Source organism: Manis javanica, chromosome 17 (assembly GCF_040802235.1).
Source record: "Manis javanica isolate MJ-LG chromosome 17, MJ_LKY, whole genome shotgun sequence".
Classification (NCBI taxonomy): Eukaryota; Metazoa; Chordata; class Mammalia; order Pholidota; family Manidae; genus Manis; species Manis javanica.
Genome location: NC_133172.1, coordinates 52537454 through 52553814, shown reverse-complemented (window position 1 = coordinate 52553814; position 16361 = coordinate 52537454). Strand labels below are relative to the sequence as shown.

The following is a 16361-nucleotide window of genomic DNA, read 5'->3' as shown; positions in this document are numbered from 1 at the left end:
TGACCAGTGCTTAGCTTCTCAGAGCTAGAAGCACACGAGCCAGGAGGAAAAGCATAAATTTCTTGTTCTCCCGTGGCTGCTCATCAGTTGGGTGTGGGGTATGCATACACACTGAGGGGCCCTGGCAGTGGCAGCTGCCTGCCCTCTCGCCCAACTTACATTTTCCGAATCTCTTTGCCATTGTCACCCAGGATCTGGAAGAGTCCATCCAGGACCTCTGGCAAATAATCCAGCAGGTTGATGTCTGGCACGGACTCCAGAACCAGGATCTGACCCAGGGGAAGAAACCAGGAAGGGAAGTTATACCAGCCCGAGAACCCTTACCTCCTCCTCACCAACCCTGTGGGCTGTGAGAAGGGGCCCGACTGAGGCAGCCCTTCAAGGCTCTGCAGGTGGCCCAGGGCACAGGGGGTGCTAGCAGCTTTTGCTTTTGTTAAATGAGAGAAGGAACAGTAACTTAACTCCAGGAGATTCAGAAGTCATGGGGAGAAGGGAATGCCCGGGAAAGGACAGATAAGCTGGAAGAGGTGGGACTGCTAGAAGTGGCACTACTGGCTCCAAAGCCAAGAGAAATCAGGGTGTTTCCCAGGAAAAGGGAAGAATTGGACCCTTGTCAGGGGCTAACATGATGGGCTTGGGGGACAAAGCTGAATAAATGTGTTTGGATTATCTGGTGTCACTGGCTATTGAAGGGATAACAACGAGGCCTCTGCAGCCACAGGAACTGCCCAGGTGTGCCAGAGAACAGATTTTACTAAACTACAGGTTTGTTCCAGCTGGACCTTACCCAGGAGATGATGAACTGCCGGGCATACTGGTTGTTGGAGTAAATTCTCTCCCGCAGCAAGGGGATGAAGCCCACCAGGTCAAACTTGTTACTTTCCGTCACAATGTCCTGTGGGTCAAAGACATGTGAGCTGCTCAGAGCCAGAGGCCAGGGGCTGCCTCAGCTGGCTGAACTACTGGCCTGGGGCTGGCTCCGGGGTCAGGTGGCCACAGAGGGAAATGGCAGAGCCCGAGCCAGGCAGGAGAGGTCCCCTGAAGCACCCACCCTCTCACAGGCCAAAGGACAAGAAAATATGATGGATTAAAAGTAGGAATCAAAGTTAAGAGAACTAATAATGATAAAACCATACATCTGTGTGGTCTGGACTGAATGCCCTGGTGAGCTTAGCATAAGCAGACCCCTGTCACTGGGGGCAAGGTGGTGTAGGAGGCAATGGGCAGTCTCCTTTGCCGTGGGGGGCTAACCCCAGGAGATGTTTATGGGGTGACAGAATGGATCTGCATTTTGATTGTGCTGGTGGTACAACACTATACGTTCGCCACAGAACTAACTATAAGCCAGAGAGTCAATTTTACTGTATGTAAATGAAGGCATTTTTAAAATTAGGGAGAGCATCTCCAGTGAATGAATTTGTAAGCCGTAAAGATGGAAGAAACAGATTCTAAAAATAAAAGTGGGGACCAAGTACAAATACCTTTAAAAGGCGGTCTAAGAGCTCAGATCCGCTTTTCACATTGGGGTCTGGGTCAGCAGCCAACTGCGAGAGGCACAGAGGTAGAAAAATGGTCACAGTCCATATCTAAGACCAGGAATCTCCTGAAAACCCACGGCTGCAGCCCCAGTACAGCCTGGAACAGTGAAGGGTACCTCTTTCGGTGACTAAATCAAGGAAAGGTAGGGGAGGTGGGATGGGCAAAATGGAAGTCGGCCCAAAAATTGAGATGCAGTCGACTTCCCGTTCTGTCCGGGGACCTTGGGATCTGCTGGGGACCTTGTGACCTGCTGCCACTGGGTTTGGTGGTCGCTTCCCCTTGGCCTCCCTCAGGGGTTTCCCATCTTAAAATGCTGGGTTGTCTTTCTACTCCCGTAGGAGGGGACTGAGGCAGCCGCAAGGCTGACACTCTAGAAACGCCGAGCAGCTCTGCGGCCGGGGGGTGGAGCTCTGTGAGGCCCACAGAGGCACTGAGGAGGTGTGCGAAGGACCAAAGCGTTTCCAAGAGCTTCTTCCAGAGCTGATGGGCTAGTGCTCTCCTGCCAGGGAAAATACAGCCTGTGCTATGGGCTCACCACCTTCACCTCCTGTAAGGGAGCTTAGTGCTTTCCAAACTATGTTTCCCTCCAGTTTGTGGTGGACTGATCATTTCATAAAACACATTCAAAATGAATTAATAGAGAAATGAAAAAAAAACCCCACAAATGTAAATATAAGCCCATTAAAGAAATTATTACTATATTGAACAGACAAGTGCCCCTGCTGCCACATGTTTAACTGCTCCTCTTGCATCTGGGAAAAGGGACCCAGGACCTCAAGGACCTGGACGGTCAAGGAGACGGGTGGAGTGAGCTCAGCCAGCTGGAGGGAGGGGTGGTCACCTTACTCAGCCCGTCAAAGAGCACGTTGAAGTGGGGCAGCACGGCCCCTCGGGCCACCTTGACGATGTTGTAGAGAGCCTCACAGGCGTAGTAGCGCAGCCTGCTGTCTGCGTCACTGAAGCAGGTCAGCACTGGCTCAATCAGTTCCTTCAGGTACAGCCCTGAGTCCTGCGATGGGGCAGAGAAACAGCTCAGAATGGGCCAGACAGCAGGTCCCCAGCCCCCAGTGCCAGCTCACATCTCAGCTCCCTCATAGACGCTCAAGCCTTTGTGTGGGCTGAACTTAGAGATTCTTTGCAAGTCAGCCTCCCAGGACAGGGGCCATGCCAGGGATCCAGGCTGCAAGGCTGCAACACCAGCCTCACTGGTCTTAGCGTGGAGATAATGAAATAAGCACCAGTCTGCAACACCCTGCTGGGTCTCAGGGGTCAGAGTCAAGGCCACCACCAGTGTATGTGTCCCTCCAGGAGAAAGGCCCACCTTGCCTAGTGCAATGGAGCAGGCGGCCAGGCCGATGAGGCCCCCTTTCCGGCTGTGGGGGTGCTGAGACAGGGCAAACTCCTGAGACAGGGTCTGGATCACATGCTTGATTTGCATGGTGTTGTTCTGGGCCACGAACTCCCGGACCAACCTGGAGAGAGAGGACAGAGGGGCTGCAGGACAGTGGAATCAGGCTACCCCTGCTGCCAGCTCCAGGGCCTGGGGCTGGGATGAGGGAGGGAGATGACGTTTGGAGAGAGGAATGGGGAGTCAGGCATTTCAGGGTCAGCCTCCCCCAGTTCTGTCGCCAGCTGGGAGGGGCTTGCTGGGTCACGATTATTTCCCTATTCTGGGTCTCAGTTTCCCTTTGTATACAACAGAATGAGGAACAGTGGAGCTCTCTCACTTCTGGGAATCTGGGAGAATGCAAGTGAATGACTTCCTGGGGACCAAAGCCTGCAGCGCATTATCAGGTGATCAACTGTCTTGATTCAACACTTGTTCAACCCTCCATTCTTGCACCCAAGAGGGTCTCTGCATCTGTGTCATTATTTCCAGGGATGGTGTTGAATTGGGCCCCAGTTCAATAGGCAAGATCGACACACAGGGAAATTGCAGCAACTTTGCAGAAGTGAGATCACAGAAGCCAGAAAAATGCCATAAGCTAGTAATTTCCTTAGGCCGATTGGGAGGTGCCATGTGAGTCAGATTTTAAAACGACCCACAGGCATTTTCCAGGTCAAGAAAAAGGAAGGCAGGGACTGGCATTCCAGGCGCAGGGAAAGCTGGCTAAAGGCAAGGAGCTCTGAAAAGATGGCTTATTTAGGGAAGCAGGAGGAGTTTGGCATGTGGAAGGAGTGGCTACGGACAGTTCAAGGAAAAGAGAATCCAGGGCCAGTTTTCCAGCAATGGGGTAACACGCTCAAACCTATGTGTTAACCAGGCACTTCTGGTGGGAGCCTGGAGAGGCGGGACTGGTAAATCCCCACAGGAGAACACAACAGCTCTCAGGGGCAGGAAGAAGGGTGTGGACATGGCTGAGGTGGTGGGAAAGAATGCATTCGCAGCCCACGTACCGCAGGAGGGAGGGAGGGGAAGAGGTATAGATATGCCTCCGAGGTGTCCGGCTGGGGAATGATGCCAACAGGGAGGAGGGAGGTCTGAGGGGGGCCACTTTTACGGGAGGGAGGTGACCCGTGGTCACCCAGGGGCATGACCTCAAGGCAGGCCCTGCCCGAAGGGGAGGAGAGCAGAGTGGAGCCTGGTTCCATCAGGGACCAGGCTCTGTTTCTGAGCGCAGTAGACACAAAGGCCGAGACACTCTGCCCTTCAGAAGCTCACAGTGTCTCTGTGGTGAGATGCCTCACGGGGGAAAATGGTGGCATAAATGACCCAGATAAACCGAGGGGAGCGGCGGCCTGATGTCTTCCCAGAAGTGGATTTCAGCCGGACCTTGAGGAGGCAGGGAGAGAGAAGGAAACAGAGGTGTTTCAGGCAAGAGGAATGTGTTACCAAAACACAGAGAGGCGACTAGCCAGGCTGGTCTGGGCCCTAAACAACAGAGGGCTGAGGGAAATCAACCAGGATGCACTGGCTCTGGCATTCTAGCATCTCAGATTTGGGAGAATGGATTTCACATCATGAGTAACAGGGAAGCTTCTTATGGTTTTTGAAGAGCAGCGTTTTGAAGAACGTCTTAAGAGGCTGAGAGATGGATGGGGAGGGAAAGACCCGGTCCATCATCCAGGTGTGATGAACCAGTGTAGCAGCTGAAGGGGTTTTGATGGCAGTCTAGAGATTATGGACTTTTCAAAGGAGTGCCTGGACTCAGTGTCTGATCGATTTTTGTCCAGTCATCGCAGGTTCACTGCTTACCTTGTGCATAAATAGGGCTCTCAAGTCAGCTCAAAGAGTTTTAAGAACATTCAAGTCCAATGGGTATCAATTAGTGTGTGTAGTTCCAGCTCAGTGTCAGGAACCAGCTAGGAATTACAGCTGTTCAAAAATAAATGTGCTGTCCTATGAGGCAGTGACAACACCTGCAAAAAAGGTCTTTCAGTTGACATGGCTTAACAAAGATTCAATGCGGCAAGTCCTATGGGGCGGCTATTCTGTGTTAGGTATTAGGTGCACAGAAGTGAACAGGCCTGGCTCCTGAGTTGGCTGATGTGGGAGCAAAGATGGGAACCAGGAAGGGGCTGCACAAATGGCCTGTAAGATACCTTTTCCTTTGATCTTTATAGGGTGGATTCCACCAAGCCCACCACCCAGGCTTACAGGTGGAAGCTCAACACCAGTTCCACAGGCCCCAGTCCCAAAGCAGTGTAATAAGGCCCAGCAAGGATGGTTCTGTATAAACCCGTCTGGTTTCCGAAACTGGACAAACCAGCCAGGTAAGGCTCAGTAATTGGCCAGAGCACAATTCTGAGGACTAACAGATGCAGCTCCTTGACGAAAGCCCTGCAGATGTGCCAAAGAACAGCTGGAGCACTGGTGGTTCAGTGGTGGAATTCTTGCCTGTCACACAGGAGGCCTGGGTTTGATTCCCGGCCATGGTAGTGTTGTTTTTCTGCTTTTTCCTGGCAGGCTTCCCCTCACAGAGATCCTGGGGTAGAAGCTGGCACCCTCAACCACCACCCTGGCCTGTAGTAGTCAGGGGTGCTATGAATCTCTAACCACACTTCCCTGCTTAGTGAAGGGTAACCACAGCAGCTGGGGCCTCCAGAGAGGCACAACTGGCTGTGAGACCAAGGCCTTCATGCCCCTCACACGTGAAGGGACTCCTGCTTTGCCCCCCCCAGTCTCGGCCAGTCTTCAGCAGAAACTGTGGTGAAACCTGAGAATGGTAAAACAGCTTAACACACATGTGAATGTGGACTGGAAGGACCCACACATCCAAGGCGAGACAAGCCACCCAAAGTCTCAAGGTGCTTTTTGCTACTGAGAAGAAGGGACTTGAGCTCTAGTTTCTCTCCTGAGGTCTGAAGGAGGGCAGATCAACTTCACACACACCTGCCTCCTGCCTTCTCTCTCATGCTTTGTAGTCTAAGCTCTCTGTCCTTGCAGCTGTACTAATGTGGTGGCACTGGAGCCTGGCCACATGTATCTTTAACTCAGCATGTAATGGGGGGGGGAGTAGGGAGCTGAAGACTAAGGTTAAAGGGAGGTGCTCAGACAGCTGCTGACAGCTGGAGCATTGGTGGTTCAGTGGTAGAATTCTCGCCTGCCACGCGGGAGGCCCGGGTTCGATTCCCGGCCAATGCAGCAGCAACATAAAAACTTTTCAATTCTAAGACACTGAATTTAAGATTTCACACTGCCTAAGGAAACTATGAATACAGTCTGAGAACTGTGAATAACCTGTTTCCAGTGTGATTTTTAAACACCCTTGATGAAAATGCAGTTTCTTGAATTCCACAAAGATCTAGAACCTGTGTCCTCTTGTTCTTGAGGAGCCCAGGAAGTGGGGATCACCAAAGCCACTGAGAGCAGCTATGCCCCCCCACTCCTACTCCAACGGCCTGCCTGGGAACTCTGGCTGCTCACAGTACTCCTGGGGGAAGCCAGGCCACATTTCTGCTGGGTACAAGTTAGAGCAGCACCTGGAGTGAGGGTAGGGACGTCCACAAGGCTTCTACAGGGTCCAAAGATCAGATCCAGCCCGGCCAACAGCACAGGCCATTTTGGAACCATCTCCTCACCTGTCCCCTTGTTTCAGGTTATAAATGGTCCCTGAGCAACTAACTGGGAAGGACACTCTTTCCTGTCCCAGAGCCAGCAGACAGGGTGCATTCCTTGCCCTTGCGGAGCTCTCTGCCAAAGTAGGTGGAAGAGGAAACAAGAAAGTCCTTATGGACTTCCATGCAAGGCACAGAAAAAATATCTGAGCAGAGTACAAAGCGAGGAGGGGGAGGCGAGAAAGAGCATGACAGCAGCTTTGGTGGGGAGAGAGCAGGTGTAGCTTCACAAGGGTCAGCATCTGTGAGGGTGCTAAAGAATGAGTGTGTGCTCTTTCTGGAGCTGTTCTGGACAAGGCAGCCCGGAGAGAGGGGGGAGCATGATCACCGGCTCAGAAGGAGAGGCGCCTGGCTTGGCAGAGTGAAGGACGCAGGTGGAGGAGAGGTGGGTGACAAGGCTGGAGAAGCTGCTCCCAGGCATGTGCTTGGGAAAGGGACTGGATTCAATTCTGGTTGCAGTGAGGAGCCACTGACGGTTAAGCATAATCTGCCGTGGGGGGTGGTATGGATTTTGAGTGGTGTGTAGGGAGCTCTGAAGACTACGAAGGCTTACAGAGACTGACTGGGCAAAGAGTATGAGAAATGGGATTCTAATGTTGGGTTAACGTTTGCAATAATAACAGGGCTGCCTGAAGGGAGGAGACAGGCAAGGGACATTTGTGTTCCACTCTGCGACTCTGAAGGCCCAGCAGGACCTTTCGCATTTGCTCAACACCAGCTGCTGGGAGGCTTCCAGCACCTTGAGTCCTGGGCTCAACTCAGGGCACCCCAGGCCACTGCAAAAATGACAGCCTGTTTGAGTCCTGAGGCCCTGGAACCCCAAATTTCTTTTGTCTGCACCTTTGCACTTAGGGGTAGAACATTCTTCACGTGCAGGGAAACATGACAATCACTGGTTCCCTCTGGAGGGGAAAGCATGAGAACATGCTCTCACTGACACCATCAGCTCGGTGAGCACTGGGCCTGGTCCAGTGGGTCACCCTGGGGATACAGCAGGAAAAGCTGTCTCACAGATCAAGCCTACCTGGCACTTGGGGGGACAGAAACAGGGCCACACTGACTCTTGCTAGAATCACTGCCCGGCTGCCCGGAATCACCTTTCACTCCAGCCAGACCCACCTTTTTACTGGGCCCAGCTCCTTCCACTCCCTATACACTTCCCACCTGCCCCAGTGTCGGGGAAAGCTCCTGCTTCACTTCCTCTCCAGTCTAGGAAGCTCAAACGCAGCCTCCTGCTTTTCCAGACCATCCTAGAAGTGGTCAGTCTTTGGATGCTGGAGGGCTCGGTGACCCTTCATTCTGTGCTTGGCAACGCACTGTGAGCATCTCCCTTTCCTTCTCATGCACATTTCTATCTCTAGCATCTTGCTAAAGTCCTGAGGACATCCTGGGGCCATACTTCTCTGCTCTCCGGTGCCAACCCTCTCTCTGAGTCTAGTGTTCTGCATACAGAAAGTGGGGATCAGTAAACTTTCACCTAGGGATTGGATCTGTGAGGCTGGCAGAGCTGAAGGACAGCAGAGGTGTGGGGCAAACATGGGTGAAGCCCCACACTGCCATATCAGTGTTACGGGGCGGTCTACTAACCTAAACCTGACCTGCTAGGTTCATCAAGATACTATTTGGAGGGTCCTATGCCCCTAGTGTCATAATTCAAGTTAGTAAGAGCAAAGGGTACCATTACCAGGGTCCCAAAATGCATAATGAGAAGGGCCCAGGTCAGCAGAGCTGTGGCTGATGGCAAGGGAAAGATGTGGATGCCAGGATGTGACCTGAAGGGCACCTGCTGAGGGGTAAACAAGTGCTCTCACCCCTCTAGGTGCTCCAACACAGCCCCAGTCAACAGGACTTGGCCTCTCCACTTCACAGGACACATGCGAGGGAGAAAAAGGAGACTACAGAGGGAGGCAGAGGAAGTAGAGTTTAAAATCTGGGTGCCCCTGGTTCCAGGCCTGGTCTCTCTTCAAAGGACCACACCGTCTCCTCTTTCATCTGCAGGTTGAGAGCCACAGGTGGGGGCATCTGAGGCTGAACTAGTTTTGAAGTTAGTATTTGGCCCAGACACTCTCACGATCACAAATCCCCAGGACTTTCACTGACATAAAGGTCACAGGCATTACTGTTCTGTGTGCATGAGATGAGAATCTGCTTCTGCCTGGTTTCCTCTATAAAGCACTGAAAACCCTGCCTGACCAAGTGCCCTCTAGAGTCTGCTCAGACCTCCCACCTCACAATCAGAGGGGTTGCAGGGTGGCTGAAACACCCTTTCCCCAAAAGGCACAAACCCCCCCACTGACCAACTCCAAGCATGTGGCACGGCCAACAGCTCCAAGTGCCACACTGACCACCCTCTTCCCAAGAGGAGAAGCCACAGACAGGCGGGTACATTTGTAATCATCATCTGCCAAAGGAGAACGTGGGGCCATGGTCTCAGCAACACAGCTACAGCCCCCCACCGGACCGCTCGGCCTCTGTACACAGCCTGGTGACAATCGCCGGCTGCACGATGACTGGTGAGATGCCCACTTCCTTAGCACATCTCTATGCTATGTGTTTCAGTTCTGCCTCGAGATGACCACCTCTGTGGTTATCATTCTCTCATCTGCCAGTTTTGAAACAACCTCAGGGAAACCAGGACCCCTTGCCAAGCTCATAGATAATCTGAATCCCTGATGCACCTATGAACCCCACGCCCTTTCAACTGTACCCCAGTGGGCTTGTCTTCCATCTTCTTAAGCCACGTTGGCTGCGAAGTGAGCACACCCAATTTCAGAGGATATTTCCCTCATGTAGAACTGAGGCCCCACGTGAAACGTGGCTTTCTCGGTACACTTTCCCTCCCTACTCAGTGTGGACATCCCTGAAGCCCTCTTCCACCACACACAGGGAGTACAGATGATGTGTGTACTTGAGATGTTTTGAAATGAAGTTCTAGACCTGGTCTTCTACTGTGAAGGCAGGAAATAAGTTACATTTGCTAAGCACTTACTCTATGTCAGGCAATGTGCAGGACACTTAACATGCATGATCAAATTTAAACGTGAAAACGAACAACTGAATTAAGTACTACAATAACCGTTTTACAGATGGGGGAAACTGAAGTTCAGAGATGTTTTATCACACAAGGTCATACAACTTACGGCAGGGGGGGTGCAGAAACTGAACCTAGGCTCTTCTGAGTTCAAGATCTAAAATCTTATCCACTATGTTACCTAAGCCCCTCCTCAAATATAGCTACCACCTGTAGGATGCACTTTACATTTACCATTGCACTTACTCCCAATCCCATCTCAGCTGGTTAATGTCCCAATGCCCCAGCTGGAAGGTGGCAGAGGCTTTAGCCCCTGCACTCATGCTCCTATGTCTTCAGAGGAGACATCCTTGGCCGTAGGGTGGGGCTAGTAATTTCGGTGACTTTATGTTTTTAGAGAATTAAATAAGCATGTAACATGCTCTGCATTGCACATGTTCATATAACAGTATTGGTGTACAGTCAGCACCAGAAAGACAAACTGGGATCTTACATACACCAAGAGATCACGTTCATTCACTAAATGTTGACTGAACACCTGCTATTCTCCTGGTTCCAGAAATTAAGCCACTGGGTAAGATACATGCCCAGCTGTGGCATCCTGTGTTGTAAGACTTGCAGCATGGACTTGGGGCTGCTGCCTTTTTTTTCCCTGGAGAGTCCAATTACCCGCCCCAGGTCTCTGTGTCACATGCTGTATCCAGATAGCATATCCAGGCAGCAATTCCCAAAGAGGATCTGGGTAAACATCGCCTCCATCTGTTTTGCTGAGTATTTAAGCTCTACTTGCTCACTAGTGTCCAATAATTGAATGGGAAAAGCAGGATTTCTGCCTCTGAGCAAGGCCAATACCTTTGGCAAAGGCCTCAGAATTAGCTGACAACATATGCCTTGTGTCCACTGGATAAGATCAGTGGGAAAACTATAAAGGAGAAATGAGTCAGGGAGTCAGAGGCAGGTTGGGATCTCAGGTGACAACGTTGTGACCACTTAATGAGTGCTTCCCTCACACTGTAACTGAACACTACAGACATTATTGGAAAAAACTGGGAACGAATTCACACATCACAAATTTACCCTTTTAACATGTACAAGTCAGTGGTTTTCAGTATGTTCACCAAGTTGTGCAATCATCACCACAATCAATGTAGGCCCATTTTTATCACCCTAAAAAGAAACCCTGGCCCATTAGTAGCTGCTCCCCAATTTCCCCTAACCCCTTCCTAAGTCCCAGGCAACCACTAATGCTTTCTGTTCCTAAATTTGCCAGCTCTAGACATTTCATATAAATGAAATCATACAATACAGGGCCTTTTCCACTAACTTCCTTCACTTAGTTCAATGTTTTCAAAGTGCATTTTTTTAAAGATGGTGAAACTGAGGCACGGAGACATGTCACAAACTCAGATGCTTAGGGGGGCAGGCTAGGCAGGAGACACAAGTGAGAAGGCCAAGGGAGGTGAGATGGGCTGGGATGGACTTGCCCATACAGGAAGCAAACTGGGGGGCCCGTGTTGTCCCAGGTGGGAGGTCAGGCCCCTAGTACCCTGTCCTGCTATGTGGGAATGTGGCCCCCCCAGAGCCATATCTTCTAATTTCTTAAGAGAAGCGAGAAACCTGAACTTCACTGTGAAATTTCTCAACTGAGGATGCCCTGTGATCCAGGCCAAACCAAACAGGTGGCCAGTCTGTGACACCTGGATGAAGCAATTTGCTGAGGGTCCCACTGCTGATAAAGAGCAGAGAAGGGTGGAATTCTGACCCATATGCCAAAAATGTCTTTAGCCACTGGGTAATGAACAGTGGCTCCCCACAGAGGTGGTGGGCTCCAAAGAGCCAGGTCAAACTCAACAGTTCAACCTTTACCTGATCACAAAGCGTTGTCTCCCCCACCTCCTCCACCCACTCCCCTCCACCAAAAGGATGCATCATTCAGGAGCTCTAATCCCACAAGCCCTCTCTTGGCTTTGATGCTCCCAGAGGGCATGGCCTGGGGACCTACGTTTACTGGTTTTTAGAACTCAAAAGTTCTGGAGCACTAGAGACTTGACCCTGAGCCCACCAGGTCAGCATGAAGGGCGTGTCTCCGCAGCCTGCAGTGAGGCTGGGCTCCTGCAGCAGAGAGAGCATCCGCTGTATTTATCAGAGCGCCTGCTGGCATTTCTCTCCCACACTAGACTCTTCTGGAGAGCAGAGCCTGGGGGCTCACCTGCCTTTTTGTCAGGACTGATCAATGACTATAGCCCCTGACACTAAAAGCCAAAAAAACTTGAAAATAATATTTAAAAATCTTAACTGAAGTGCCTTATCCTATACAAAATTGTGTGGGCACATAGGAGTGAGGCTGCGGGGGACTGTGCACAACAGGCTCACACATTTAGCTATCAGATCCTGGTTACTTACAGCCTGGTCTTGAGATATGAGAGTGCAGGGGTCCCTCAGTTGAGCCAAGCACCCTTATTTCTGTATTTTCAGTGTCTGAGAGGCCTGTCATCAAGACAAAACACCCTCCTCTTATTAGGAATTTTAATCCCTCCTTGAAACACCACAGGCAGAACCAGCCCTGTCACCTGAGCAGATGGACTCTGTAAAACTGAAAGTGGCAGTTTAGAACAACCATGGAGGTATTCAAGTATGAAATTTCTTTCATTAAATAAAGAGTCTGTTTTTGGTATGGAAAACCATTTGCTGCAGTGGAGAAGCCTCTTGAGACAGAAGAACCTGGGTTTTTCATCCAGGTTCTAAACGTGAAACCTTGAGAAGATTACCTAACCTGCAGGAGCCTCTGTTTCCTCATCTGTGAAATGGGTAACACTACCTAGCTCACAGTGCAACTGTGCAAAATAAATGAGACAAGGGAAACAAGGGGAAGCGTCTCTATCTTCCTCCCCACAAATCGGGCGGACAGCACTTTACACGTGATCATTTAAAAAAAGATCACTGTTATGAACTGAATTGTGTCCCTGACCCCCTAATTCATATGTTGAAGTCCTCAATCCCACCATGACTGTATTTGGAGAAACAGCCTATATGGGGGTAATTAAGGAAATTGACTGCAGGGTCACTGAGGCCAGTGCTTCTCCAACTTCAATGTGCACACACACCACCGAGAGATATGGCTGAATTGCAGATTCTAATTCACAGGTTTGGGGTGAAGCTGGAGAATCTCTTGTAACAAACCCCTGTGGGATCCTGATGCTGCTGGTCTGTGGGCTGTACTCTTTGAGTTGCAGTGTCCTTAGACTGCAATGTTATTTCCCCACCAAAAATATTTGGTAATTCATTCATTTAGACACCAACTGTCAAATGCCACTAGGCACTGTGCCAAGTGCTGAGGGTAAATAAAACAGGGTCTCTGCTCTTACGGAGTTCACAGACCAGTTAAGGCCTTAGGGTTTTTTCTGAATTCCACTAACCCAGGGCCATGCTGAATGCAAAATGAATCTCATTGAAGACAAAACCCATAGAAAACAGCTTGCATAGTGAAAGGACTTATACAGGTCCTGCTGGAGGCAACAATAATGCTGAGATGATTATTTCTATATTTAAGGGCTCAACAGATGACTCATGCTATGATAAAACCAGACAGAGAAGTGGAGTGGGTGATGGACAAGACTGCGTGTCCACGTAGCTTCAAAGTCAGTAAAACTCATTGACGTGGGGCCACATGTATACATCAGCTCGGGGTCTCCATTCAGTACAGCACTACTCATCATTAAGACTTCCTAGCATCAGTGAGAGCATGGGTACCAGCAAGGAGCAGTATGGAAAGAGAGCAGTCAGGAAAGCTGTGCTTGATGAGAGACGCAGCTAGGTGGTTTTGGATATACTGAACATAAGATTGAATGGGAGGGACCTCTTCGCAAGGTCCAAACCCTTTAGTTGATGAGTTTTAACTCAAGCAGTTAAGGTAGTAGTTCTCAATCGGGGTGATTTGCATCCCAAGAGGACATCTGAAAATGTTGGGAGACACTCTGGGTTGTTACAACTGATGGAGGGCTAGTGGGCAGAGACCAGGGATGCTGCTAAAAACCCTATAATGCCCAGGACAGCCCATCACAACCAAGAATGATCTGTTCCAAAATGTCAATAGTGCTGATGTTAAGAAACCCTGAGGTAAGGAATTTGCCCAAGGCCATGTTCTAAAATCCACACTGTCCAGCATGGCAGCCAATAGCTGAACACTTGCAATATGGGATAGTGAGACCGAGGAACTGAACTTAATATTTTTATTTCATCTTTAACAATTTAAATCTACACAGCCACACATGGCCAGCGACTACCCTACTGGACAGGGCAGAAATACGATCCGTATCGCCTCTCAGACTGGCTTTTCTCTAGTTTCACAGCTTACTTCTTTGCATCTTCTGAAATCACCCACCCACCTGACTTGATCATAAAGATTTAACTGTAAAAAATATAAATGTAAAATAATGGGAGAAAAATCTCAGTAAAATATTCCAGTGAAACACCGTATTTTGTACACTGGGAAATAAAGCAAAATATTAGGCCATGGTTACATATACATGTAATAAGACCGCAGAAGCCAAGAAAGGTCAGATTATTCCTACTTTCACTTCCAGGGAAGGGGGATATGACAGAGATAAAACAAATAGTCCTCTAAGCCTTGAGATTTTGAGGTTACGAGTAAATTTCTCCACTTGGTCACTTAACAGTCACTTCTCAGAAGCTGGGTAAGAGATGAGGCAGGTCAAGATCACTACCGAATTCTCACGGTTCCTACCTCTCTCCCATCAGAGGCCACTCTCTGATTTACTGGTTTTCATGGAGACCACAACGAGGACGCACCATGTGCTAGGCACTGTGCTAAGCCCTACATACATTATGTCGATTCACGCAGCCCTAGAATTACACAAACAATTAAGTCACTTCATACTCAAGGCAGCCCCAAGAGGTTAATGAACTTGGCTGAAGTCACGCGGCCAGTCAGACGCAACGCTGTGACTCCCAATCTCCGCTCTAAAGCACTGCGACAAGGGCCTGAAACCTGGGGAAGTAATACTGGCTGGGAAGGCATGGGGAGGCCCCGCGCTGCGCGGGAACCCAGCAAAGCCAGAGCGGGGTCCCGGCTCCGCTCCCCACTCCCAACCCCGGGTGCCGGCCGCTCTTACTTCTCGATCTCCAGCGCTGCCACCTTCCGCTTTTCGTAGAGCTTGTCATTCAGGGCGCGCACGATGTTGGGTGTAAGCGGCGCGAAGTCCTTCTCGGGGTTCATGGTGGCAGGTCGGGGCGCTCCCCAGAGCCCCGCTCCTCAGCCCGCGGCTGCCAGGGCCGCGCCGGGACCAGGGGAGTCTGCGGCTCCGCGCTGCCTCCGGCGCCGGCTCATGGACCACGCCGCCCGGGGCCCGCCAGCCTCGCTCGGCCGCCGCGTGCAGCCTCGGAACCCGGGGCTGGACCCCGCCCCTGCACACCTGCTTCTGGCCGCACAAAGGCTCACGCGAGCTGCTTCAGACCGGCACCGCCGGCGCTCAGGAAGTAGCGGCCATGTTACTCGGATCACGTGACCCCACAGCAGCGTCCGCCTTCCGCCGCGAGTCCCCGCCCCTGATAGCCTCGCCCCTCTCAGGGCCGCAGGTGAACTGGTCACGCCCCCCGCAAGGCTCCTCCTCCTCTCTCCGCCTTCAGCCGCGCACCTCTGGAATCCTATTGGGGAGGCGTTTGGGCCAGTATTGCAGGCCCTCAGGCTTGGCGCTTGGTGGGCTTCTGTAGCCGCTCAGGAGAACGAAGGGGGTCGTTGGAGGCTGACTCACTTAGCATAATTTATTCAATACTAACCGAATCTAGTTCATTTACTACTTAGTCACCAATTTCTCACATGCTAGTGTTTCCCATTGGAGTAACACCAATATGATTTTTGCCATATCCTAGCCACTAGTACTATTATTAAAAAAATACTTTTCTCAAATCAACTCACTTAAAATAATCTTAAATTCCTATTTAGCCTTGCTTATGTCCTAAAATCATAGGTGTGAACAGTTATATATTTTTCTAAAACATACAAATTCTCAATTAGGAGCAGTACTACCTGTCTACCACCTAAAATCTTAGGTACCAACAGTGGCTGTCAACCCACCATCTGGACCTGGGATGTGTTTACCATGCCCTGGCGCCTTGCCCTGCTGGGGTACAGACAGCAGATGCCCCAAATCTAACGAGCGCAGGTCTCCAGATGGTTCCACTGTAATGCACACTCTTCAAGTGCATTGAGTCTCACACTAAAAGGTGGAACAGAAATTGAAGCCATGGGGTCAAATTTTAAAAAGCACTTGATAGATATAGTGTGATTAGAGATAAGTAATAGGGAAATGCATCAGAGTTCCTTATGGTAAGCTTCCATAGTGGACAGGGACTTAGGACAGGGCCTAGACCACCGTGGAGCCCAATGAGCATTAGCACTTGATGGTACTTTTCACTGAGTGAAAAGTATGCATGTAAAGTTGTTAACAATCTTGAAAATGGAGCATTATCCTCAATCCAAAGATCAGAATCTGTGGGACAGAACCAGTAAGGGGTTATGATAGACAATAGTCCAAGATGGCCCTCAGGATTGCCGTCGGTACATACCTTGTATATTTCCCCTCCCCTCCCTGTGAGTGTGAACAAGACATGTAATATAATCAACTGTCATTCTAACAATTATTATATTATGTTATATAGCAGATGGGATTTTGAAGATAGAATTAAGATCCCTAATCAGTTGACTCTAAGTTAA

The 16361-nt window shown here is 50.3% G+C and overlaps 1 protein-coding gene and 1 non-coding gene across 3 annotated transcripts in view; one reads left to right on the top strand and one right to left on the bottom strand.

Moving 5' to 3' along the window:
- VAC14 (VAC14 component of PIKFYVE complex) overlaps window positions 1–15173 on the bottom strand; it is a 99376-nt gene extending 84203 nt beyond the window's left edge. For both annotated transcript variants that reach the window (XM_073226165.1, XM_073226166.1), the window contains exons 1-6: window positions 14761–15173; window positions 2861–3011; window positions 2381–2548; window positions 1482–1544; window positions 788–895; window positions 160–269 (exon numbers count right to left, since the gene is read on the bottom strand). In XM_073226165.1, the coding sequence (XP_073082266.1) occupies window positions 160–269; window positions 788–895; window positions 1482–1544; window positions 2381–2548; window positions 2861–3011; window positions 14761–14864 (704 nt within the window). In that variant the 5' untranslated portion in view covers window positions 14865–15173. The remainder of the gene's footprint in view (window positions 1–159; window positions 270–787; window positions 896–1481; window positions 1545–2380; window positions 2549–2860; window positions 3012–14760) is intronic.
- TRNAG-GCC (transfer RNA glycine (anticodon GCC)) lies at window positions 6054–6124 on the top strand. The gene has a single exon. It is a non-coding gene; the product is annotated as a tRNA-Gly (tRNA).
- Window positions 15174–16361: the final 1188 nt, after the last annotated feature.